At 39.9% G+C, this 25131-nt stretch overlaps 1 protein-coding gene across 4 annotated transcripts in view; it reads left to right on the top strand.

Moving 5' to 3' along the window:
- The first annotated feature begins 557 nt into the window (after positions 1-557).
- The window catches only part of LOC139758393 (uncharacterized), a 120367-nt gene continuing 95793 nt past the window's right edge, over positions 558-25131 (top strand). For 2 of the 4 annotated variants that reach the window (XM_071679758.1, XM_071679749.1), the window contains exons 1-2: positions 560-824; positions 11876-12300. In XM_071679758.1, coding sequence (XP_071535859.1) covers positions 707-824; positions 11876-12300 — 543 coding nt within the window. In that variant the 5' untranslated portion in view covers positions 560-706. Of the gene's footprint in view, positions 825-11875; positions 12301-25131 lie in introns of all 4 variants that reach the window. The other 2 variants (XM_071679777.1, XM_071679768.1) reach the window with 2 other exon arrangements.

Here is a 25131-nt window from a genome sequence, read left to right as displayed (position 1 = left end):
TGGACTTCGAGAACATTGTTAGATGGTAGACTCAGTAAGAAAAAAACCGTCGAGAAATACGTTGAACTGATCATTAATTATGTTCCTTTTAACTGTAGATCTATATATCATTTACCTATATATATAGTTAATTGATTCCCTAGTTGATGAAATAAGTCGGTAAATAGCCAGTGGGTACTCAACTACATCTATGTTTCCGTGACGCCAACTGACTTTCCTTGTGAATATCAGATAAAATCTGACTGAAAAACTTAGAGAGTAGTTACTGAAACTTTGAAATACAACAATGAAAGAGGAAAAAAAAAACCATATGAAATCACCCTCTCTCTCTCTCTCCTATGACAACCTTTGTGTAGCCTTAGTGTTTCTTTAAGAAATACCATCACCTGGAAAAAAGGCTAAAATCATATAATTCAGACCTAAATCTGTACCTAATAAAATCTGAAGTAAAAAGGAGGATTATCATCTTACATATATTATGAAAATACAGATGAAATAGATGATTTTAAATGTCTAAATCATTTTCTAAAAGTCGTCGTGACGTGCATGTGTGTGTGTGCAGCAGGAACCCCTCACTGTTTATATGTTGGTTGGTGGTGGATGGTGGACCACTTCGATTGGAATTGTCACCCGAAACTTTGGGGGGTCTTGAGTAATGCCTGTGGGGCTGTGTCATTGGTTTTATGCCAGCTAGAACGTCAGCACGATGGCAGATACACTGTCCAGTAATTTCTGTTCCCTGTGTGGTTTTTCCTTCGACCGGTTCGGCTCGGACAAGTTGAATATAAGAACGTCTTTGGCCTCCCCCGTCGTGGAGCAGTCAGGTGGGTTGGTGTCTACATCTGCTGCTGCTGGTGTAGGGTCAGGGTCAGGAGGGTCGTCTGACCTCTATTTTAATGGTCTGATTGTTCTTCCCTTGGCCACGACGTTGTTCATGAACATAGGAACGAGTGGCAATCGATAATGAAGCGGAACACTTAGGGGATATGGTTGATATATATGGTGGTGGTGGGGGTTGGGGTGGTTTGATGGCACCTGTTCACGCAACGTGGGGAGCGAGATGAAGCTAAGGGAAAATTATTTTTTTTCCTGGGAAAATGAAAAGGGGGAATTAGATTACATCAATGTAATGTTACTTAATCAGACCCCAGCTTGGTAGTTGTTGAATATATAGACGTATCATCTGGGGCATATGTCTCTTATTTTAAAGCATATGAATATATTGCAGTTGATAGTAGACTGTTGCTCCTTCCTAATAGTTCTTAATGTCACTCTACCTAGTTAAGAGTCTAGTTTAGCTCTGCATTGCTATAAGCTTTTGGTACTTAGGGATTTTGATATTCACTCTTAGTATAGTGTTTAAAGAATACTGCGATTAACAGTTGTGGAATACGATAGTGAGAGTTCTAACTTAACAAATGATATTAGATTAGGTTATAGTGGTATATCAGGGAAAGTGTGGGTTTATGATTATGAGAGCAGGCAGTTTAGGTGTGAAAAATCAGTAGACTGACAGTTTCACCTGATGCCCCCAAGCATTGAACATTTATCATAACGTTGAACATTGTAGACTCATTGTTGTATACCAGTCACAGCCATGATTGAATACCATGCTGATGTTTCCACTATTTCCTTGGCTAGGAACTGAGGTTTCTTTAGATTCTATTAATTTTTATTTTACAGATTTGTTGTTAACTTACCCTGCATTTTCCCAGATCTGCATAACTCTCACTATCATTGCCTTAGTTAACATCATTTGATAACAGATAATGCTCACAGTCAAGTGCTGCAAGTGTTCATATATTTAGTAGACACTCATCTAGCATTGCAGAACAAAATCACAACATTAAAGTAAATAAGGATTTGAAGCAAAATGAGAGTTTTATTCTAATGGATCTCCTTAAAAAAATGAACACCACTGACAACCAGTGAATCTGTCTGTTTATCTATATCTCTGATGCCTGTTCCTTCCGGGAACTCCCATCAAGGGGGTGGCCACGGCAAAACAGTTTTTACTCATCCCTGTCTGTATACGCTATCCTCACACACACCATGCCATGCATTCTTCCACCATTCCTCTCCCTTCAGTATTTTTCCACATTTTGTGCCCCTGTCGCAGCTGTAAGAGTGGATAGTGAGTTGAGTAGATGTTTTGCTATGAACGTGGGAATGAGACAGGGCTGTTTGATGTCACCATGGCTTTTTGATATATATATATATATATATATATATATATATATATATATATATATATATATATATATATATATGGAGTGATAAGAAAGATGAAAGCAAAACTAGGGAAAGGGGCTGCAGAGATGGAGTGTGGCAGTGATATATGGTGGCTAGTGACAGGCCTGTTTGCAGATGGATACTCTGTTGTTTGCTGAGTGAAGAGTTGCAGAACGTTGTGTGTTTTATTTGTAAGCATCGGCAATTGAAGGTAAATGCAAGTAAAAATAAAGTAAAGGTGTCTTAAAGGAAACATGTTAAAAGTATAGATTTTGTTAAACTATATAAAGTGAAAGAAGAAAGTTTACTAAACTGTGCTATGGATATGGGAGGAGAAAGATTGGAAGAGGGGAGAGAATTAAAGTATTTGGGAGCTGTTTTGGGTACATTTGGTGATATGGAAGGAGAGATAAGGGAGAGAGCAGTACAGGGTAGAAGAATCACTGGGTCCCTTGATAGAAAAATGAAGTGTAGAGGTATAATTCTGAAAGTGAAGAGAGGATTAAGGGACCATAGTCCTCCCAAACCTGACCTGTGGTGCTGAATAAGTGGACATGGAATGAGTCACAGAGGTCAAGAATCCACGCATGTGAGGAGAGCATGTGGTGTGATTAGATGGAATGAAGAAATATATGAAGAGGTGTATGAGAGATGTGGTATAGCACAGAATGCAAAGGGAATGAATTGTGGAGTGGTAGAGTGGGTGAAACATAATACTTTGAGGTAGTTTGGGCATGGTGAAAGAATGCAAGACTGGGAGTGTGCAAGGAGAGTGTATGATAGCACAATTAAAGGGAATGGTGTGAGAGGAAGACCACCTGTGACATTGGCAAACAGGGTGGAGGAATACTGGAGGGAGAGAAATGGTGGAAGAATGCATAGAATTGTGTATGTGAGGGAGGCATGTCAGGACGGGAATAAGTGGAAACTCTTTTGCTGTGGCCATGCTTTGATGGGAGTTCCTGGAGGGAACAGGCATTAGAGATGAAGACAGATAGATTATACATGTTTTGAAAGGATGACAACGAGGGTATATTTGTCACAGGTGGAGGGAACAAGGAGAAGCAGGAGACCAAATTGTAGGTGGAAGGATGGAGTAAAAAAGATTTTGAGCGATTGGGGCCTGAACATGCAGGAGGGTGAAAGGTGTGCATAAAATAGAGCTGGATGTAATGGGGCTGGATGTAATGGGAGGGCATTGTAAGAGGTGGGATCAGGGAATGGGACGACAGTGCAAGGCTTGGTGAGACTTATGGTGCTCCTCTCAAGGTTTCTATTTGGGTAATCCAGAGAATGATAGTGACCAAGCATTGGGAGTTAAAGAGGGATAAAGAGTGAGTGCTCAAATTTCAGAGGTATAAGTTTGTTGAGTATTCCTGGTAAATCATATGGGAGGGTATTGATTGAGAGGGTGAAGGCATGTACAGAGCATCAGATTGGGGAAGAGCAGTGTGGTTTCAGAAGTGGTAGAGGATGTGTGGATCAGGTGTTTGCTTTGAAGAATGTATGTGAGAAATACTTAGAAAAGCAAATGGATTTGTATGTAGCATTTATGGATCTGGAGAAGGCATATGATAGAGTTGATAGAGATGCTCTGTGGAAGGTATTAAGAATATATGGTGTGGGAGGCAAGTTGTTAGAAGCAGTGAAAAGTTTTTATCGAGGATGTAAGACATGTGTACGTGTAGGAAGAGAGGAAAGTGATTGGTTCTCAGTGAATGTAGGTTTGCGGCAGGGGTGTGTGATGTCTCCATGGTTGTTTAATTTGTTTATGGATGGGGTTGTTAGGGAGGTGAATGCAAGAGTTTTGGAAAGAGGGGCAAGTATGAAGTCTGTTGGGGATGAGAGAGCTTGGGAAGTGAGTCAGTTGTTGTTCGCTGATGATACAGCGCTGGTGGCTGATTCATGTGAGAAACTGCAGAAGCTGGTGACTGAGTTTGGTAAAGTGTGTGAAAGAAGAAAGTTAAGAGTAAATGTGAATATGAGCAAGGTTATTAGGTACAGTAGGGTTAAGGGTCAAGTCAATTGGGAGGTGAGTTTGAATGGAGAAAAACTGGAGGAAGTGAAGTGTTTTAGATATCTGGGAGTGGATCTGGCAGCGGATGGAACCATGGAAGCGGAAGTGGATCATAGGGTGGGGGAGAGGGCGAAAATTCTGGGAGCCTTGAAGAATGTGTGGAAGTCGAGAACATTATCTCGGAAAGCAAAAATGGGTATGTTTGAAGGAATAGTGGTTCCAACAATGTTGTATGGTTGCGAGGCATGGGCTATGGATAGAGTTGTGCGCAGGAGGATGGATGTGCTGGAAATGAGATGTTTGAGGACAATGTGTGGTGTGAGGTGGTTTGATCGAGTAAGTAACGTAAGGGTAAGAGAGATGTGTGGAAATAAAAAGAGCGTGGTTGAGAGAGCAGAAGAGGGTGTTTTGAAATGGTTTGGGCACATGGAGAGAATGAGTGAGGAAAGATTGACCAAGAGGATATATGTGTCGGAGGTGGAGGGAACGAGGAGAAGTGGGAGACCAAATTGGAGGTGGAAAGATGGAGTGAAAAAGATTTTGTGTGATCGGGGCCTGAACATGCAGGAGGGTGAAAGGAGGGCAAGGAATAGAGTGAATTGGAGCGATGTGGTATACCGGGGTTGACGTGCTGTCAGTGGATTGAAGCAGGGCATGTGAAGTGTCTGGGGTAAACCATGGAAAGCTGTGTAGGTATGTATATTTGCGTGTGTGGACGTATGTATATACATGTGTATGGGGGGGGGTTGGGCCATTTCTTTCGTCTGTTTCCTTGTGCTACCTCGCAAACGCGGGAGACAGCGACAAAGTATAAAAAAAAAAAAAAATATATATATATTTTTATTTATTTATTTATTTTGCTTAGTCGCTGTCTCCCGCGTTAGCGAGGTAGCGCAAGGAAACAGACGAAAGAATGGCCCAACCCACCCAAATACACATGTATATACATACACGTCCACACACGCTAAATATACATACCTATACATCTCATCGTATACATATACACACAAAAGACATATACATATATACAAATGTACATAATTCATACTGTCTGCCTATATTCATTCCCATCGCCACCACATGAAATAACAACCCCCTCCTACCTCATGTGTGCGAGGTAGCGCTAGGAAAAGACAACAAAGGCCACATTCGTTAACACTCAGTCTCTAGCTGTCATGTAATAATGCACCGAAACCTCAGCTCCCTTTCCACATCCAGGCCCCACAGAACTTCCATAGTTTACCCCAGACGCTTTACATGCCCTGGTTCAATCCATTGACAGCACGTCAACCCAAGTATACCACATCGTTCCAATTCACGCTATTCCTTGCACGCCTTTCACCCTCCTGCATGTTCAGGCCCCGATCACTCAAAATCTTTTTCACTCCATCTTTCCACCTCCAATTTGGTCTCCCACTTCTCCTCGTTCCCTCCACCTCTGACACATATATCTTCTTTGTCAATCTTTCCTCGCTCATTCTCTCCATGTGACCAAACCATTTCAAAACACCCTTTTCTGCTCTCTCAACCACACTCTTTTTATTACCACACATCTCTCTTACCCTATTATTACTTACTTGATCAAACCACTTCACACCACATATTGTCCTCAAACATCTCATTTCCAGCACATCCACCCTCCTCCGCACAACTCTATCCATAGCCCACGCCTCGCAACCATACAGCATTGTTGGAACTACTATTCCTTCAAACATACCCACTTTTGCTTTCCGAGATAATGTTCTCGACTTCCACACATTCTTCAAGGCTCCCAGAATTTTCGCCCCCTCCCCCACCCTATGATGCACTTCCGCTACCAAATCCGTTCCCAGATATCCAAAACACTTCACCTCCTCCAGTTTTTCTCCATTCAAACTTACTTCCCAATTGACTTGACCCTCAACCCTACTGTACCTAATAACCTTGCTCTTATTCACATTTCCTCTTAACTTTCTTCTTTCACACACTTTACCAAACTCAGTCACCAGCTTCTGCAGTTTCTCACATGAATCAGCCACCAGTGCTGTATCATCAGCGAACAACAACTGACTCGCTTCCCAAGCTCTATCATCCACAACAGACTGCATACTTGCTCCTCTTTCCAAAACTCATGCATTCACCTCCCTAACAACCCCATCCATATACAAATTAAACAACCATGGAGACATCACACACCCCTGCAGCAAACCTGCCTTTACTGAGAACCAATCACTTTCCTCTCTTCCTACACGTACACATGCCTTACATCCCCGATAAAAACTTTTCACTGCTTCTAACAACTTGCCTCCCACACCAACCATATATTCTTAATACCTTCCACAGAGCATCTCTATCAACTCTATCATATGCCTTCTCCAGATCCATAAATGCTGCATATAAATCCATTTGCTTTTGTAAGTATTTCTCACATACATTCTTCAAAGCAAACACCTGATCCACACATCCTCTACCACTTCTGAAACCACACTGCTCTTCCTCAGTCTGATGCTCTGTACATGCCTTCACCCTCTCAATCAATACCCTCCCATATACTTTACCAGGAATGCTCAACAAACTTATACCTCTGTAATTTGAGCACTCACCTTTGTCCCCCTTTGCCTTTGTACAATGGCACTATGCACGCATTCCGCCAATCCTCAGGCACCTCACTATGAATCATACATACATTAAATAACCTTACCAACCAGTCAACAATGCAGTCACCCCCTTTTTTTTAATAAATTCCACTGCAATACCATCCAAACCTGCTGCCTTGCCGGCTTTCATCTTCCGCAAAGCTTTTACTACCTCTTCTCTGTTTACCAAATCATTTTCCCTAACCCTCTCACTTTGCACACCACCTCAACCAAAACACCCTATATCTGCCACTCTATCATCAAACACATTCAACAAACCTTCAGAATACTCACTCCATCTCCTTCCCACATCACCACTACTTGTTATCACCTCCCCATTAGCCCCCTTCACTGAAGTTCCCATTTGTTCCCTTGTCTTACGCACTTTATTTACCTCCTTCCAAAACATCTTTTTATTCTCCCTAAAATTTAATGATACTCTCTCACCCCAACTCTCATTTGCCCTCTTTTTCACCTCTTGCACCTTTCTCTTGACCTCCTGCCTCTTTCTTTTATACATCTCCCAGTCATTTGCATTATTTCCCTGCAAAAATCGTCCAAATGCCTCTCTCTTCTCTTTCAGTAATAATCTTACTTCTTCATCCCACCACTCACTACCCTTTCTAATCTGCCCACCTCCCACTCTTTTCATGCCACGAGCATCTTTTGCGTAAGCCATTATTGATTCCCTAAATACATCCCATTCCTCCCCCACTCCCCTTACCTCCTTTGTTCTCACCTTTTTCCATTCTGAACTCAGTATCTCCTGGTACTTCCTCACACAAGTCTCTTTCCCAAGCTCATTTCCTCTCACAACTCTCTTCACCCCAACATTCTTCTTTTCTGAAAACCTATGCAAATCTTCACCTTCGCCTCCACAAGATAGAAATAAATAATATATGAATATATATATATTTACCAGGAATACTCAACAAACTTATACCTCTGTAATTTGAGCACTCACTCTTATCCCCTTTGCCTTTGTACAATGGCACTATGCACGCATTCCGCCAATCCTCAGGCACCTCACCATGAGTCATACATACATTAAATAACCTTACCAACCAGTCAACAATACAGTCACCCCCTTTTTTAATAAATTCCACTGCAATACCATCCAAACCTGCTGCCTTGCCGGCTTTCATCTTCCGCAAAGCTTTCACTACCTCTTCTCTGTTTACCAAATCATTTTCCCTAACCCTCTCACTTTGCACACCACCTCGACCAAAACACCCTATATCTGCCACTCTATCATCAAACACATTCAACAAACCTTCAAAATACTCACTCCATCTCCTTCTCACATCACCACTACTTGTTATCACCTCCCCATTTGCGCCCTTCACTGAAGTTCTCATTTGCTCCCTTGTCTTACGCACTTTATTTACCTCCTTCCAGAACATCTTTTTATTCTCCTTAAAATTTGATGATACTCTCTCACCCCAACTCTCATTTGCCCTATTTTTCACCTCTTGCACCTTTCTCTTGACCTCCTGTCTCTTATTATATGGGAGGGTATTGATTGAGAGGGTGAAGGCATGTACAGAGCATCAGATTGGGGAAGAGCAGTGTGGTTTCAGAAGTGGTAGAGGATGTGTGGATCAGGTGTTTGCTTTGAAGAATGTATGTGAGAAATACTTAGAAAAGCAAATGGATTTGTATGTAGCATTTATGGATCTGGAGAAGGCATATGATAGAGTTGATAGAGATGCTCTGTGGAAGGTATTAAGAATATATGGTGTGGGAGGAAAGTTGTTAGAAGCAGTGAAAAGTTTTTATCGAGGATGTAAGGCATGTGTACGTGTAGGAAGAGAGGAAAGTGATTGGTTCTCAGTGAATGTAGGTTTGCGGCAGGGGTGTGTGATGTCTCCATGGTTGTTTAATTTGTTTATGGATGGGGTTGTTAGGGAGGTAAATGCAAGAGTTTTGGAAAGAGGGGCAAGTATGAAGTCTGTTGGGGATGAGAGAGCTTGGGAAGTGAGCCAGTTGTTGTTCGCTGATGATACAGCGCTGGTGGCTGATTCATGTGAGAAACTGCAGAAGCTGGTGACTGAGTTTAGTAAAGTGTGTGGAAGAAGAAAGTTAAGAGTAAATGTGAATAAGAGCAAGGTTATTAGGTACAGTAGGGTTGAGGGTCAAGTCAATTGGGAGGTGAGTTTGAATGGAGAAAAACTGGAGGAAGTGAAGTGTTTTAGATATCTGGGAGTGGATCTGACAGCGGATGGAACCATGGAAGCGGAAGTGGATCATAGGGTGGGGGAGGGGGCGAAAGTTCTGGGGGCCTTGAAGAATGTGTGGAAGTCGAGAACATTATCTCGGAAAGCAAAAATGGGTATGTTTCAAGGAATAGTGGTTCCAACAATGTTGTATGGTTGCGAGGCGTGGGCTATGGATGGAGTTGTGCGCAGGAGGGTGGATGTGCTGGAAATGAGATGTTTGAGGACAATGTGTGGTGTGAGGTGGTTTGATCGAGTGAGTAACGTAAGGGTAAGAGAGATGTGTGGAAATAAAAAGAGCGTGGTTGAGAGAGCAGAAGAGGGTGTTTTGAAGTGGTTTGGGCACATGGAGAGAATGAGTGAGGAAAGATTGACCAAGAGGATATATGTGTCGGAGGTGGAGGGAACGAGGAGAAGAGGGAGACCAAATTGGAGGTGGAAAGATGGAGTGAAAAAGATTTTGTGTGATCGGGGCCTGAACATGCAGGAGGGTGAAAGGAGGGCAAGGAATAGAGTGAATTGGAGCGATGTGGTATATCGGGGTTGACGTGCTGTCAGTGGATTGAATCAAGGCATGTGAAGCGTCTGGGGTAAACCATGGAAAGCTGTGTAGGTATGTATATTTGCGTGTGTGGACGTATGTATATACATGTGTATGGGGGTGGGTTGGGCCATTTCTTTCGTCTGTTTCCTTGCGCTACCTCGCAAACGCGGGAGACAGCGACAAAGTATAAAAAAAAAAAAAAAAAAAAATTATATATATATATATATATATATATATATATATATATATATATATATATATATATATATATATATATATATATATATCCTTGTATTTTAACTTTCTAAAAGGGGAAACAGAAGAAGGAGTCATGTGGGGAGTGCTCATCCTCATCGAAGGCTCAGAGTGGGGTGTCTAAATGTGTGTGGATGTAACCAAGATGAGAAAAAAGGAGAGATAGGTAGTATGTTTGAGGAAAGGAACTTGGATGTTTTGGATCTGAGTGAAATGAAGTTCAAGGGTAAAGTGGAAGAGTGGTTTGGGAATGTCTTGGGAGTAAAGTCAGGGGTTGGTGAGAGGACAAGAGCAAAGGAAGGAGTAGTACTACTCTTGAGGCAGGAGTTGTGGGAGTATGTGATAGTGTGTAAAAAAGTAAACTCTAGATTGTTATGGGTAAACCTGAAAGTGGATGGAGAGATATAGGTGATTATTGGTGCCTATGCACCTGGTCATGAGAAGAAAGATCATGAGAGGCATGTGTTTTGGGAGCAGCTGAGTGAGTGTGTTAGTAGCTTTGATGCACGAGACCAGGTTATAGTGATGGTTAATTTGAATGCAAAGGTGAATAATGTGGCAGTTGAGGGTGTAATTGGTTTACATAGGGTGTTCAGTGTTGTAAATGGAAATGATGAAGTGCTTGTAGATTTGTGTCTTGAAAAAGGACTGGTGATTGGGAATACCTGGTTTAAGAAGAAAGATATACATAAGTATACATATGTAAGTAGGAGAGATGGGCAGAGAGACTTTTGGATGTTAATGTGCTGAGAGGGGCAACTGGGGGCATGTCTGATCATTATCTTGTGGAGGCAAAGGTGAAGATTTGTAGAGTTTTTCAGAAAAGAAAAGAGAATGTTCGGGTGAAGAGAGTGGTGAGAGTAAGTGAGCTTGGAAGGGAGACTTGTGTGAGGGAGTACCAGGAAAGATTGAGTGCAGAATGGAAAAGGTGAGAGCAAATGACATAAGGGGAGTGGGGGAGGAATGGGATGTATTTAGGGAAGCAGTGATGGCTTGTGCAAAAGGTGCCTGTGGCATGAGAAAGGTGAGCGGTGGGCAGATTAGAAAGGGTAGTGAATGGTGGGATGAAGAAGTAAGATTGTTAGTAAAAGAGAAGAGAGAGGCGTTTGGACGATTTTTGCAGGGATGTAGTGCGAATGACTGGGTGATGTATAAAAGTGAGAGGTATTGGATGAAAGTATAAGAGCTGGAGTAAATCATTGAGTGAGTGAGAGGAGAAAGGTCCCAGGTGCATTGAGGAGTGTGTTGAAAGAGAGCTCACCATTTGCTTAATGGTGTTTTGGCTGTTTCGGTGTGAGTCATGGCCTATAATTGCAGAAGAACAGAAAATGGAGGATATATTGAAAATGAAATGCTTGAGGACAATACTTGGTGTGAGGAGGATTGATAGTATAAAGAATGACAGTGCAAGAGAAAGGTGTTTTAGTAAGCAAAGTATGATTGAGAAAGCTGAATAGAATGTGCTGAGAGGTTGTGTGTCAGAAATGAAGAAAGGGTGAAGGGGTGACAAAGGATATGAATGGAAGGAGTGAAAAAGTCTATGAGTCAGCAGGGTCTGAATATGCAGGAGGGTGAGAGACATGCATGAGATAGAGCAAATTGGAGTGATGTGGTATACAGGGAGTAATGTGCTGTCAGTTGGCTTAACCAGGGCACATGAGGTGGTCAGAGGAAATCATGCAAAGGTCTCTGGGCTGTGGATAGGGCAGTCTGATATCATTGCTAGAGAGTATATGGGAACAAATTAGCCAGTTCTTTGTCTGATCTTGGTGCAACCTCACTGTAAGGGAATTGGTGAATAAGTATATGTTGTTGTTCTGTGTCCTTCTTCTAGTTTGTACTGTCCTTCCACTTTTCCTTCTTTTTCTTCGTTGTCTTTTTCTGGTTCTTCATCAGCTTCAATTCTTTTCTTCTTCTGTTATTGTAGTAATTGTCTCCTGAGCATATTTTTATGGTTGTCTCCTGAGTATATTTATCTGGTAAAATGATTTTTCAGGACTGCTGGAGATGCTGAACATCACAGTTTCACCTCTGAGGAAGGAACTTGTGTTCATATGTTATTCATGTCGAACAGTTTTCAGCAATTATACAACTGCTAAGACTAATTTTAAATACAGAGAAATGGAGGCACTAAAGCTTCTCACAGAACCAGTAGAAATGAATGAACAAGGCCAATTACCATTTGTACCATATCTCAAACGAAAGTGCTTACATAGACCTAACTCGGAAATAGCATTATCAAGGCCATCGAAAATTCAGAAGGTTGACAGCAGTGCAACAGACTCTAAGTCCATCATTGGATCACTTCAGGTTCAAGACAGAATGGAATCCAAACTTAATGCAACAAAGGAAGAGTTGGATGATATGCAGAAAGTAAATAATGGCCAAACAAGAAAAGTTGAAGCTGGAGTCCGAACCACAGTGAGTGCATGCTGTAGTCTTGATGATCCTTTACTTAGGTGAAATTTTATGTACAGTATATACAGTCTTATTTGAATAGATCATTGTATTATTGATATTGTTTGGAACTGCTATTCTTAAGCATGATATGTAAACTGAGTATTTACTTTGTTGCTTAATCATAACACAGTAAATCCTCAAGGTAGTGGATTTAACACTAATTTGCAGAATTATGAATAAGTTTTAGAAAAGAATTCATTGATTTTTACACTGAAATATTTAGAATTGTGAACAAGCCAATGAATAATATTGACTAAGAAGTGCAGTGTTTTAGTTAGTTGCTAGGTTGGTCATCAACTTTTAGTGAATGTCAATGCTTTCTCTCACTTTCATTCAGTAAGAAACTGTACTTTAATAAAAGTTTTATAAGATTAATTTTTCCTCTTGTAACAAAAGTATTGATTTGATATTGCAGTTTGTAATTGCTAATTTTGTTAACATATCTACTTTACATGATGGATTAAGATAAAATCCCTTAGATACTTTTAAGAATGTGAGCATTTCATGATAACAGCTAAGTACTTTTACATGTCATCTTGTATTTTGAGGGTTTACTGTAATTTTCTCCTAATGGTCTGTTCTGTGAGTGTGAGATATTCCTTCAGAATATATAGGTCAGGACTTGGCCTGCCCTTATATATATGTGAGAAGACAACAGCTTCCTCTCATCCATATTGATAACCCTGAAGATATTTGCAGCCAATGCTTATTCAATTGGTCTTTCCTTGGCCAGTCAGGTTTTGCTGCCAGTTCTTTGTGAATCTCTCTTGCTGTTCCAAGCTGGCCTTCATTGTTCAGCATCCTTCTCTTTTGTTTCATTTATTTCAGAGGGACTCCTTGAGTAGGAAGGTAAGGAAAGGCATATATACAGTAAACACACATTTCATTTCTTTATAATGTCTGAGAAAGGATCATGGTGTAACTGGGTCTTTTTTCAAGGAGCTCCTTCAGCTTCAAGGCAGTGTTACCTCCAATAGCAAGGAAATGAAGGATTCCTTAGGAGTGAGAATTTCTTTGACAAGACCATTCTCCCAATGAAACAGTCTCACAATATGAAAGAGTCCTGGTGTTATGCAGGACATTTCTAAAGGCTCTTGCAGTTCATGGCTATGTTACTTTCAGTAGTGGGGAAATGTAGACATCTTTGGAATGAAAAAGTTCTTTGATGAGAGTGTGCTCCCAGTGATACAGCTTTGCTGAACATTTTTCACTCGCAATGTAACCTTGAGGAGGTGGAGCATGGTAACATCACATCTAGATATGAGGTGCCTGAGGAAGGAATATGAATATTTTGGGAGGACTTGAGTGAGTGTATCAGTAGTTTTAATGTAAGGAATTAAGTATTATTAATGAATAATTCAAATGCAGATGTGGGTGATGTGGTAGTTGCGATAGAATTAGAGGTCATGGGGTACCCAGTGATATAAATGAAAATGATATCCAGCTTTCAGAGTTGTGTGCTGGAAAATGTTTGGTGATTGGTAATACTTAGTTTAAAAAGAGTAACATGCATACGGGTATTATTGGCTTATTGTACTGACATATTTATTGTCATGCAAAAGGGAGACTCTGGGATGTAGATATACTGAGAGGAGCAGATGGTTGGATTTCTGTTCACAACTTGGTGGAGGTGAGGGTTCAGGAAAAGCTGAAAAGTTATGGATGGGAAGAGGATAGGGAAAGGAAGAGCCTTTGAAAGAATGGCTTGTGTAAAGAGATATCAGGAGAGATTGAGTGTGGAATGGCAAAAGGTGGAGTTAATGAAGGTTAGGGATTGGGCAAGGAACAGGCACTATTTCAGGGAGCTCTGTGAAAGAGGAAATAGAGGTTCATGGACATTACCAGGGAAGGAATATGAAGGATTGGAAGATGTACAAGAGAAAGTGGCAGGAGGTCAAGAGGAAAGTGTAGGGGCTGAAAAAGAGGACAAATGAAAGTAGGATCAAGGCTCAGCAAACTTCAGGGGGAATAAGAAATTGTTTTGGAAGAAGATTGATAGTGTGAGGAAAATGAGAACAAATAGGAGCTGATGGGAAAATTTTAGCAGGTAGAAATTAGGTGAGTATTTTGGTGGACTTTTGAATGTTTTGTTACAGGAAGGCAGATGTGGAGTGTTTTGGATGTTTACATAAGCAAGGTGAGAGAGTGATGGCATATGGTTTGGTGAAAAAAGAATAAGTAAAATGAAGAGTGGCAAAAGTGGCTGGAGTGGGTGGAATTGTACTTGAAATTCTTAGAAAAGTGTTTGATTTATGTTCATTGGTGAGTAAGGATTGTCAGTATATGTATAGATCATGGTGAGGTGCCTGTACCAATGTATAAAGGCAGGGAAGACAAAGATGAATGGTTGAATTACAGAGGTGCATGTTTGCAGAGCATACCTGGTAAGGTGTACAGGAGAGTTGTGATTGAGAGGGTTGTGGCATGCAATGATCATCAGATTGAGGAGGAACAGTGTGGTTTCAGGAGTGATGGAGGGTGTGTAGATCATGTGTTTGCTTCAAAGAATTTTTGTGAGAAGCACTTAAAGAAACGGGATGTTGTTTCTAGTGATTTCAGCTTTAATAGTAAATGGATAACTGGGGAGGATGTGATCAGTAAGATGTCTATGTGAAGTGGGAAACCCTGCTGAGTACCAGGAGTGTCTAAATGATGCAACCTCTTTGGTATTACAGACATGCAATAGACATAGCAAGAAGAAAGCACAAAAGGTCTAGGTTAGAATGAGAAAGACAAGCACTTTACTGGAGGTGAACAAGAATTTCAGACCTTTTAAAGAGGCCACAGCTCTCCCAGCAGAGGAAGGAAAACCTGTCAAGTGAATTATCAGATATAGACGATAAACTAAAGATGTCATATAAAGCATAGAAGAAAAAGCTATTAATGAAATCAATATACTTTTTACTCATATGCAAAATGCAAATCTAGAATGACAACATCCATTGGTTTCTTAAAACAGAATGTGTTTCAATAGATGTCTGCATGAATTGATATTCAGAGCTAAAAACTACATTAAAATATATGACCAACAGACTTCCTAAACAGTAATACCCAAGGTATACACATTGCAGATATCACCACCTCAGCACAAGATTTTGAAAGGGCCTTAGAGAGCATGTTCATGCTCTCAGCTTTAGGCATAGACTCATGGAACTCATTCTTCATAAAGAAATGCAAAGCACCTTTAGTGCTTGCGCTAGATATTCTCTGTAGGAAATGTGTAGATTCTAGCATCATTCCTGAGAGTCTGGAAGTGACTTACATCATCCCAGTGCACAGAATTGGAAGCAAAGCTGTCCCAAAACCTATTGACTGACAGGATTGCACATCACTAAAATCTCTGCAGGAGTCCTAGGAGGCAGGCTGATTGAATTTATGGAAGTGAAGAATCTACATAACCCCAGACAACATAGTTTTAGGGTGGGGAAATCTTTCTTCTTTCAGTTGCTTGACCACTGTGATAGGATTGTTGAAGCTGTGGAAAACAAAGAAAATGCTGACGTTACTCACACTGATTTTGTAAAAGCATCTGACAAATGTGACCATGTCACAGTACATAAAATGCAGAAAATGGGAATAACTAGAAAAATTGAGAAATGAATATACAACAGTAGCTAACAGACCTTAAAACATAGTTGTCAACCTTGCCATCTCCAGTGCCTCCTTGGTAAAAAGTTCAGTCCCCTTCGGAAGTGTACTTGCACCCTTTCTGTTCTTCATTCTTATATCTTATGTTGACATGAGCCACAGTTTTGTACCATCCTCTGCTGATGATACAAAAGTATGTATGAAAATTACATAAAAAAAGTTGCTAATTGGCTACAAAGAAGCAAAAGCAGAATCGTAAAATAGGTAAATGAGAACAGCATTCTTTTCAGTGGAGATAAGTATCACCTCCTCTGGTATTGGGAAAATGAAGAAATCAAAAACAGCACAGAATACCACGCTGACACAGATGTTATAAACTGGTTGAATAATGTGCAAGACCTTGGAGTAATGATGCCTAACCTAATCCTCAGTGAATGCATCAAAACAACGGTTGCCTCATGCAGAAGAATGGTAGGCTAGATCTTGTGAACCTTAAAGACAAGGAAAGAAAAACAAATGATATAATTCAAGGTGCTAATTCTTTCACAAATTGAATATTGTTGCATTCGAAGATTACCCCACAAGGCAAGCAAAATTTTGGGATTAGAAAGTGTTCAGAGATATTTCACAACTCATATGAGTGTGGTGAGGGAACTGAATTATAGAAATGAATGAAGTCTCTGAGGCTATACTCCTTGGAGTGCAGATAGGAGAGGTGCATCATCATCTGCACCTGGAAAATCATAGAAGGTATGGTTCTCATTTTACATTTGGAAATAGTACTGGCATGATGAGCATGGAAGACTTTGTGAAATACTACATCTGAAATCCAAAGGTGTGATGTGCTTAAAAAGTGGGAACAACTTAAATATCCAGGGCTCAAGACTCTTCAACACCATAGCAGCTACCATCACGAACAGTATAGGGTGTGCAGTAGTGAAGTTCATGAGTGCACTGGTTAAGTTCCTACAAAGTGTACCAGATCAGCCAGGCTGTGAGGCCTGTGTGGGCCTGAGGACTGTGGCTGCCAATAGCTTGGTCATCCAACAACTCAATTCTGTAGCCTGGGCCCACCCCAGGTTGTGGGGGTGAAGACTTCACCAGATATTCACCAGATTTGTATGTGGCATTTATGGATTTAGAGGAGAGAATATGGTAGGGTTAATAGAGCTACATTGTGGTAGGTATTACAAATATATGGTGTGAGAAGAAAGCTGATAGAAGCAATGAAGAACTGTTCCCATGAGAGTAAAGCATGTACATGAGTAGGTTGGGAGGAGGGTAAGCAGTTATAGGTGAAGGTGGGTTTGCGGAATGGGGGTTTGTGATTTCACCTTGGCTAATTTGTTTTTGGATGAGTTGGTGAGGGAAGTGAATGCAAGGGTTTTGGGGAGCAGGGCAGGACTGTAGTTTGTCATGGGTGTGTTTGTGTGTGTGTGTATGTTTCTTGGGGGTTCGTGGGAGGTAAGTTGCTGTTTGGTGATGACCCAGTGCCGGTGGCAGATTTGTGTGAGAAACTGCAGTTACATCAATGGAATGGGAAGTTCTTTGGTGGCTGTATTATGTCCAAGATGTTGGTTTCACACTCATATTTCAGCATGGAATGACTTTTAATATGAAGTAGCTTGTTTCAGAGTTTCTTTGTACCAAATCTGGTGGTTTTATTATAAATGTAAGCAATTTTCAGTATTTTGAAGTCGCCTACTGCACTAGTGCCACTTTGTGGGATATGTTTTTCAGGAATTTAGGTTTACACAGGGGATGCTTTAAAATTGTAGGTTTACAATGAGATATGCTTTTTTGAATTCTTTTTTTGTATGAATTTATATACAATGAGGTATGCTTTTGGCATATTTTGGTTTATATTCGGTATAATTTTGAGCAAGAAATGATGTACAGTGGGGTTGGGATGTTTTGGCTTGAATTTTCCTCCCATATTCACATTTTAGTTTAGAAAACCTCATTCTGGGACAAAACACCTTGTAAAAATCTTATTTTTGTGTCCGAACATATTAGAACGTCAAAACACAGAAATTGATTTCCATTTTTATCCCCAACACTCTGTAGATCCAAGACCTGTCTTGTCCATATTTGGTAGTCTCACTGTCACGCAAGTTTGTTGAAAACTCTGAAGTATAGATTGGTATTTATTTAGTAAACCTTCCAGTCATTATTTTGAAAATGATTTATATTCAGACTGATTCTGTTGTAACTGCCTTCCTTGAATTTGTTCTGGAACGTAACTTGCTGTTAGCAGACTTAGGCCCAGAAATGTCATCCTAATAACTTTGGCCTGGGAATATCATCTAGATAAGCTTCAGACTGATGAGGCTGGCCTGTCTCATTTCTGGTCCATTCTCCGTTTCACCCTTGTCAAAATACAAGTCTTCATGGAACCAGGCTCCAGGGAATCTTCAGACACTTAAGTTATGTTACTAGTCTAGGAAGCACATGCCATGTATTTTGGCATTATTCTTCACTTAATATCTGTCTAGGAATCTTCTTATTTGTTAGTTATTGATTTTGCTAGAGTTGTATTTTTTCAGTTCTTTGGGTCGCTGAAAAATCATGTTGTAGGAATTTCTAGTTCTCCTGTCATAATTTTACATTTAAGTTATCATTATGAATTAGATATAGATATGTAAAGTCTACCCCTTTTGTCTGTGTTCCTGCAAAAGGAAGCTTTATTTAGCACTCCTGTCACCCTTTTCTGGCTGCATACTATATATAGGCATGACAGTGACCCTCAATCTCCAAAACCTTAGTGTGGATCACTGATAGATAGAGCAAAGTGGTGTTAAGGACCTGAAGGCAGAAAACAGAGTTAAAGAGCAAAGTGGTGTTAAGGACCTGAAGGCAGAAAACAGAGTTAACTGCTATTTTTATCAATGAATCAGGCAAACTAAAGCACATTCCATGGTTAGCCAGAAACCTTAATGGTGACTGTGAAAGACTAAATTGTGATTTTATGAACCTCAAAATGTCACTGTACGAAAATTCTTTACTCTGATTTTGTATGTGTGAATTTTCTTTCAGAATGTGTGTAGTGAGTACCTCAGTGATTGTATGTATGGTATGTAACTCAGCAAACTTATTTAGAAATTTTGTAAGTTTATACTTGCATATAAGATATGCATATTATGTAACTCATCAAATCAGTGTCTGTTAAATAATCAGGAAATGTTAAACATGTATTGTATAAGTGATTTCTTTTATCCTCTATGTGTCGTGTATGATATGCAGCCCGGGAATGTTAAGTCTTTGTTCACAAGTGCATATATCAGAATTTCTATGAAAACACAAATGCAGCCTGTATACCAAATTTCTTGTGCATGTTATGTATGGGTGTTCATTCCCATCAACTTATAAGTTGGTTGTATCTCTCTAGAACACATCTCACTGTGTGCTTACCAATGAGCCTGCTGTGTGGGGAAAACTGCAGGGTATCATGCCTGAGTGATGTGGGAGGTCTCTGTTCCAGCTGTACTAAGATAGACCTCCATTGCAGCTGATCTGATACTAATGAGTGTTGATGCAAATGAAGGACCTGACCCAGCTATGCAAACAAGCTGCTCCTCTCGCTTGTGGCCTCATTTGTGAGTGGTTGGGCTTACATGCTTCCTATCACTTGTGAACTCATCATGGTGAGCAGCAGAGAACACACTGAGTTAGCTTACTGGTCAGACCATGGTGGTTGGTTGTAAGCTACATTAAGTGTACATAATTATTCAGTTTACCTCAATAAAAGAACTGTATTTTTGTATAGCTTGAGAATTCGCTCAATCCTGAATCCAAGGCCTTACAATTCTCTATGTCCTCCCTTCAAGACCCCATCATCCCCAGTACATTTGCAATCCTGGAAGAATTAGATGTCACTGAAGGGACTTGTGCTTTGTGTTTAGAGTTATTTACCTGCCTGTATCTCCTCAGAACAAGGCTAGTAGCACTATTATCTTTTGAGAGTGCCCTTCAAGAGCCCCTGTCTTTGGATTTGGGTTTTTGAGATGTACTTTTACATTCTTATGTTAGAGGAGACTGGTTGCCTTGCCCTAGCTGTCCAAGTGGGAGCTTTCAAGTTTTAGATCTTTTACATTCATATTTTTTTTTCTGGCAGTAGCCCCTCACAATCTTTTATGAACTCTTGTCCTTGTATCCTTGGGCTTTGGGAGAAGAAATAGAGAATTTCTTGGCATGTCTAGACACTAGATATTGTCTTTTGCTATCTCTTGATAGTTTAAGGGTAACCCAAATCCTATTTTTGGCTAAGAATGAAATATAAAGTTGAGAAGTAGCCTTTCTTCATTCATTCATTGAAGTTTCATAGGAGAGATTCCTACCTTATTTGAAGTTGATTCTTTTAGAAAACCTTTTAACTTAACCAAGATTTCCAAGGGAACCTTTTATGTGTACATCCATCAAGACCATTTATTTGTACATCCTGGTCCTGCAGTCCATTCTGGTGAGCTAATATACATCACTCATACTTGTTTTTGCAGTGCATGAGGTGATTTAATGGTATAGAAGATAAGTTGGGCCCCTGCAGGACAACATACAAATCATGAGGTGTTTGACTTCTTGTTTATGGATTTCACATACCTTTCATTGGCTCTTCTTGAACTTTGCACTAGAGGGCATGTTGGGAGAATGTGACTCCAATCTTGGCTTTCACTAGAAATCTTTTGTTGGAGGAAAAGTATGAGAGGGTTTTTGGCATTTTTCTTTTACCTTCATGAAGCAGGGATTTCTGCTGAAAGAAAATCGGTTTGCAGAGTTCCTCCATGTCATTATTAAAGGTTTTTATGAGAGTTGATTCTACTCAGAGAATGTTTCTCTAATGGTCCTCATGTTTGTGAGTATGCTTTCGTGCATCAGGACAAACCATGAAGGAAATGTAGGTGTTGAAAACTGAGAACCACTTTTCTCTGAGGCGGTGTCCTGCACACACATTTTTTTGTTCACCATGTCTTTTTTTTTTTTTCTCTCATCTATTTCTGTAGTTGCCTGGAATTGGTGCCAATGATCTACAAAACATGAGTTCCAGGACTTGTTGGGGGCAGATACTTGATGGCAGTTGTTGATTATCCAAGGGCAGACCCACTAAACAAGAAGTGACAGCAGATACTTTTGAGTTGCTTGCCAAGGGTAAGGTAAGCCTGTTGCATTCCCATCTGAATATGAGGGCAAGCTGAGTCTTGACTTGTATATTCCCAGAATATATTCTCAGAACACTGCCTCGGAAAGAAAAGATTTTTCAATTTTCAAAGCTTACATTTTACTGGGCCTTAGTGTATAACATATTTGATATGTACTATTGATTTAAGATGGTTCATGTTATCACTGGATGTTTTTCTTTTATTATATTAGGAATGGTCCACTCATACCTTATCTTCCTGCTGCAGGAGTCCCTTTTATCCTGGGGCTCCTGCAATGATCAGAGAGCTGACCATGTCAACCAGGTGGGACCAGAGTATAGTGATGTGTGTGTTTCTATGTGGGGAGAGTATGGGGCACTTGTGCATTGAGTGTTTTGTGTCTTCATTGTGGTAGTTGTATCTTGGGCATGAAGAGTCTTGTGGAACTGCTCTTTGTAATATTGTAGAGATGGATGGTGTCGAGAATGTATGTGAGAAAGCATATCCTGCATAGGTGTGGAGAATGCGGATTTGGCATTTGAGATTGAATTAATGGTTGTATAGGTTGATTGGGTTAGGTATTGAGTTTTCAGAATGGGTATATGAATTTTATGTGCTAAAGATGGTCCTTGTGTGAGGTGCTTGTGTGCATTAACTAATGTCAAGTAAGATTGATTGCTGGTTGTGGGCTGAGAGTTTGGGTGGCTGGTTGCATTGGGTGAGGATGTTGGAAGGGTGTAGTTGATTTACAGGTAGTTCACCCCTTGGATCTTAGGTGCGAGTTTTGAGCCATGCAGGATAATGGGCACTAAAAACTCTACATTCATGTGTTGGGCATATTGGTCAGGTTCAGTTTGGGAAAGTATCTGAATGGGCTGGTGGAAGATGGAAGAATGTAGGTGCTTATAACATTGGATTGTATTTCAAGTGTTTTCACAGTTTGTGATAAATTTTGTGCTTGAAGTAATGTCTGTGAATTGGATGTTGTGGTTTATAAGCATATAAGTCCTCTTCCTTTTCTTTGTTTTTAGTCTTCCTTCAGGGTTATGTAATTATAGAAAGGAGGTAAGAAAGATATGGGTGTAAGTTTGGTTTCTTGGATGAGGACTATATGTTTGTGATGTTCTTGAAGAAGGTTGAGAACTTCTTTGTACATGTTTTGAATGCCATTGGTGTTGGATTGTACAGTGTTTAGTGTGTGAATACAGGGGTTGGGTAATGAATTGGAGGGGGTTGCATTTTGTGCTGTTGCTTATGAAGTGCCAATGTTGAGAATGTAATAGTTTTGGAGTGTGCATAAGATGTTTATGCTTGAGTGCTTGCTGTTTGTCCTTAGTTCTGAAGAGTCTTTTATGGAATGCAGTGATTTATAATGAGAGACCATTGTAGGCAGCTGGAGCATTTAATGAAGTATCGCTTTCTGGGGATGAGGGTATGGCATTGTGGTCGAATACATTCTGATGTTCCTGGGTTGGGATTAATGTCTGCTTATATGCTTAGACCTATAATGGCTTTTGTTAAAGTCTTTGGTAGTATGAGTGACATAAACATAAGAAAAAGCTAAGGCTTTGTAATATCACAATAGTTGTTTATCATATCACCTAATTCTTAAGCTGCTCACTTCATCTTTCTGTGATCCTTATGGGCCTGTTTCCATTATCACATGATAGTTTAATTCTTCCCACCTCTACAATGAAATTGCAGCTGACGTTTGCTTCCATCAGTTATAGTATAATTACCAGCCTACTGCCACTGCTGGAAAAGTATTATGTTTCACAGTTACCACCATATTGTTGAAAGTGCATGGAAGTCATAAGGGTATGATGCCACATTTATGTACTCACAAGTATAATTAGGTTTAGAGAAAAAGAAGCAGTTTTGATGTTATAAGTGTTGATATTTTTGTTGAAAAGAAAGTTCTTTGTTTATTTGTTAGTATAAATAAAGTGGTCTTTGTTAATAACATGTAGACATGTTAAAGATTGTATATAGTTTGTTAAAAGTATGTCAAAAGTAAGTTCAATGTGTAAAAGACGTGTAGAAAATATGTATTTTAGTGTGAAATCATGCTTTAAGAAATAGAGAGTGAGGTATATAATAAAGTTTACATAAAATGAAATCATGGCTGGAAAAAAAAATTTATGATTAGAAAGTAGTTGTATAATTAGGTAGTAGTTAGGAGGCAGCTAATGACCAGGCAAGTATATTATCTAACCTGTTTGTGTATTGGGAAAGTTAGTTACAGCTGCGTAGTTAGCCAGCAATTTAGTGGTTGTCAGGTTGCACTCCTCTGACCCAGGTAACTTTTGGCAGAATGGTCGGAGCAATAGATAGAAGCAGTAGTTGGGAACATTAGACAGGAGCATTAGGCAGAAACATTGGGTAGAAGTAGTAGGTAGGAACATTAGGTAGGAGTCTCTGCAAACACTGCTGTAGAGTTGCACTCTGCTAGTGTCTGTTAAGGGTGAGGCACTAAGGGCTAAGAAGTGGCACTGGAGTGCACGAGTTATGGAGATCCTGTTGTCATGGCCACCCTCTTGAAGGAGTTCGTACCGGGTGGGAACATGCATCAAAGATATAGATAGATAGATCTTATGATTACATCCAGTCTGTTCCTTTTCCCATCCAGTCAGTGCTGTCCCTCAGTAACATAGAGATAGGTGTACTTGAATTTTGGTTATCTTCTTTAATAAGACATAAAGTAGTCATATTTTGTGGGGAACTTTTTTTGTATGCAGAGGAAGGTGATACTACTGTTTTACCCTAAAACTGCTTCCTTTATCTTTCTGAACATCATTGCCCTGTTCCCATTCTACTCTAATGAAATATATCCTCCTGCCTCTGTTTAACATCCCAGCAGTTATCTGCTACCGCTGATTATCCATAGTTGCTACTAGCAGCATATCACCACAGCTGGAAAAGATATCACATTTCTTTGTCACTCACAGGATATCAAAAGAGTGTATATATGACATCTGGGTGTGAAGCCAGATGTCATCACACTACTGCAGTTAGTTGCAGAATAAAAGAAACAATTATGGTTTGTGAGTGTTGATATGAAGCAAATCAAATTATTGGTTCATTTATTCCTGTAGATAAAGTTCTACTAATAAAATGAACATATAAATGTGAAAAATATATGTAAAATAGAATATGTAAAATATGTAAGAATTAGTGAAATCATACCTTGAAAAGAAATTATAAAGTGGGTGATATGATTGTGTATACTGAATGAAAAAAAATGTTGTGCTTAGGTGAGGAGCATCCTTGCTGGCAGCACAGGTCTTCCAACACTAACATAGAAGAAAGTATACTACTTTTGTGTTTTTTTTCATGTAGATTATGATACATACATCCTTTCATGAGAAGAGATGACTTTTTTTCCCCTCATATGGGGATGGATCATGGAGATGATTCCACTGTAAAGGGATTAGTGGTTATCAGGAAAATGCATGAAAAGAAAGTGGTGTAAATTGCCTGTTGTACTGTATGGGAAAAGAGTTTTAGACTTATGTGGCCCTCATCTTTTGAACATTCTCTATTATCAAGCAACCTTTTAAATTTCTGTATGCTGTCCACAGGTACCACATCCATGTTCAGTTTGTTTCATTCATCCATACTCTTTTATAGTTGAAGTACTTCTTTACATCTCTCTTAACAAGTTTCATGCTCAGTTTCAAGTTACATCCTTTGGTGGTTCTATCCCTACATCTTTCAAAGAACTGTTCACTGGCTGTATCATCAGTCTTTTTTAAAAGCATATTGGTTTGTGATCAGGTCACCCCTCACTTGTGATCAGATCACCTTTTACTCTTCTCTCTTCCTTGATGGGCAAACAGAGGGCTTCTAGCCTCTCCCTGTAGCTCACATCTCTTAATTCTGGTACCATCTTTGTTGCCCTCCTTTGGACTTTTTTTATTAGCTTTTTGTGCTTCTTCTGTTGCAATGACCAAATTTGAAAAGCAGACTCTAGTTTTGGCTTTATGTGGAATATGAACATGTTGCTAGATATTTCTAATATATGCCAGCAAACAGATTGCCTTCTTTATTATACTGAGGCATTTTTTCACTG

The sequence above is a fragment of the Panulirus ornatus genome, chromosome 2, assembly GCF_036320965.1.
Source record: "Panulirus ornatus isolate Po-2019 chromosome 2, ASM3632096v1, whole genome shotgun sequence".
Lineage (NCBI taxonomy): Eukaryota > Metazoa > Arthropoda > Malacostraca > Decapoda > Palinuridae > Panulirus > Panulirus ornatus.
The sequence above is the reverse complement of the archived record's forward strand: the minus strand, read 5'-3'. Positions and strand labels throughout refer to the sequence as shown.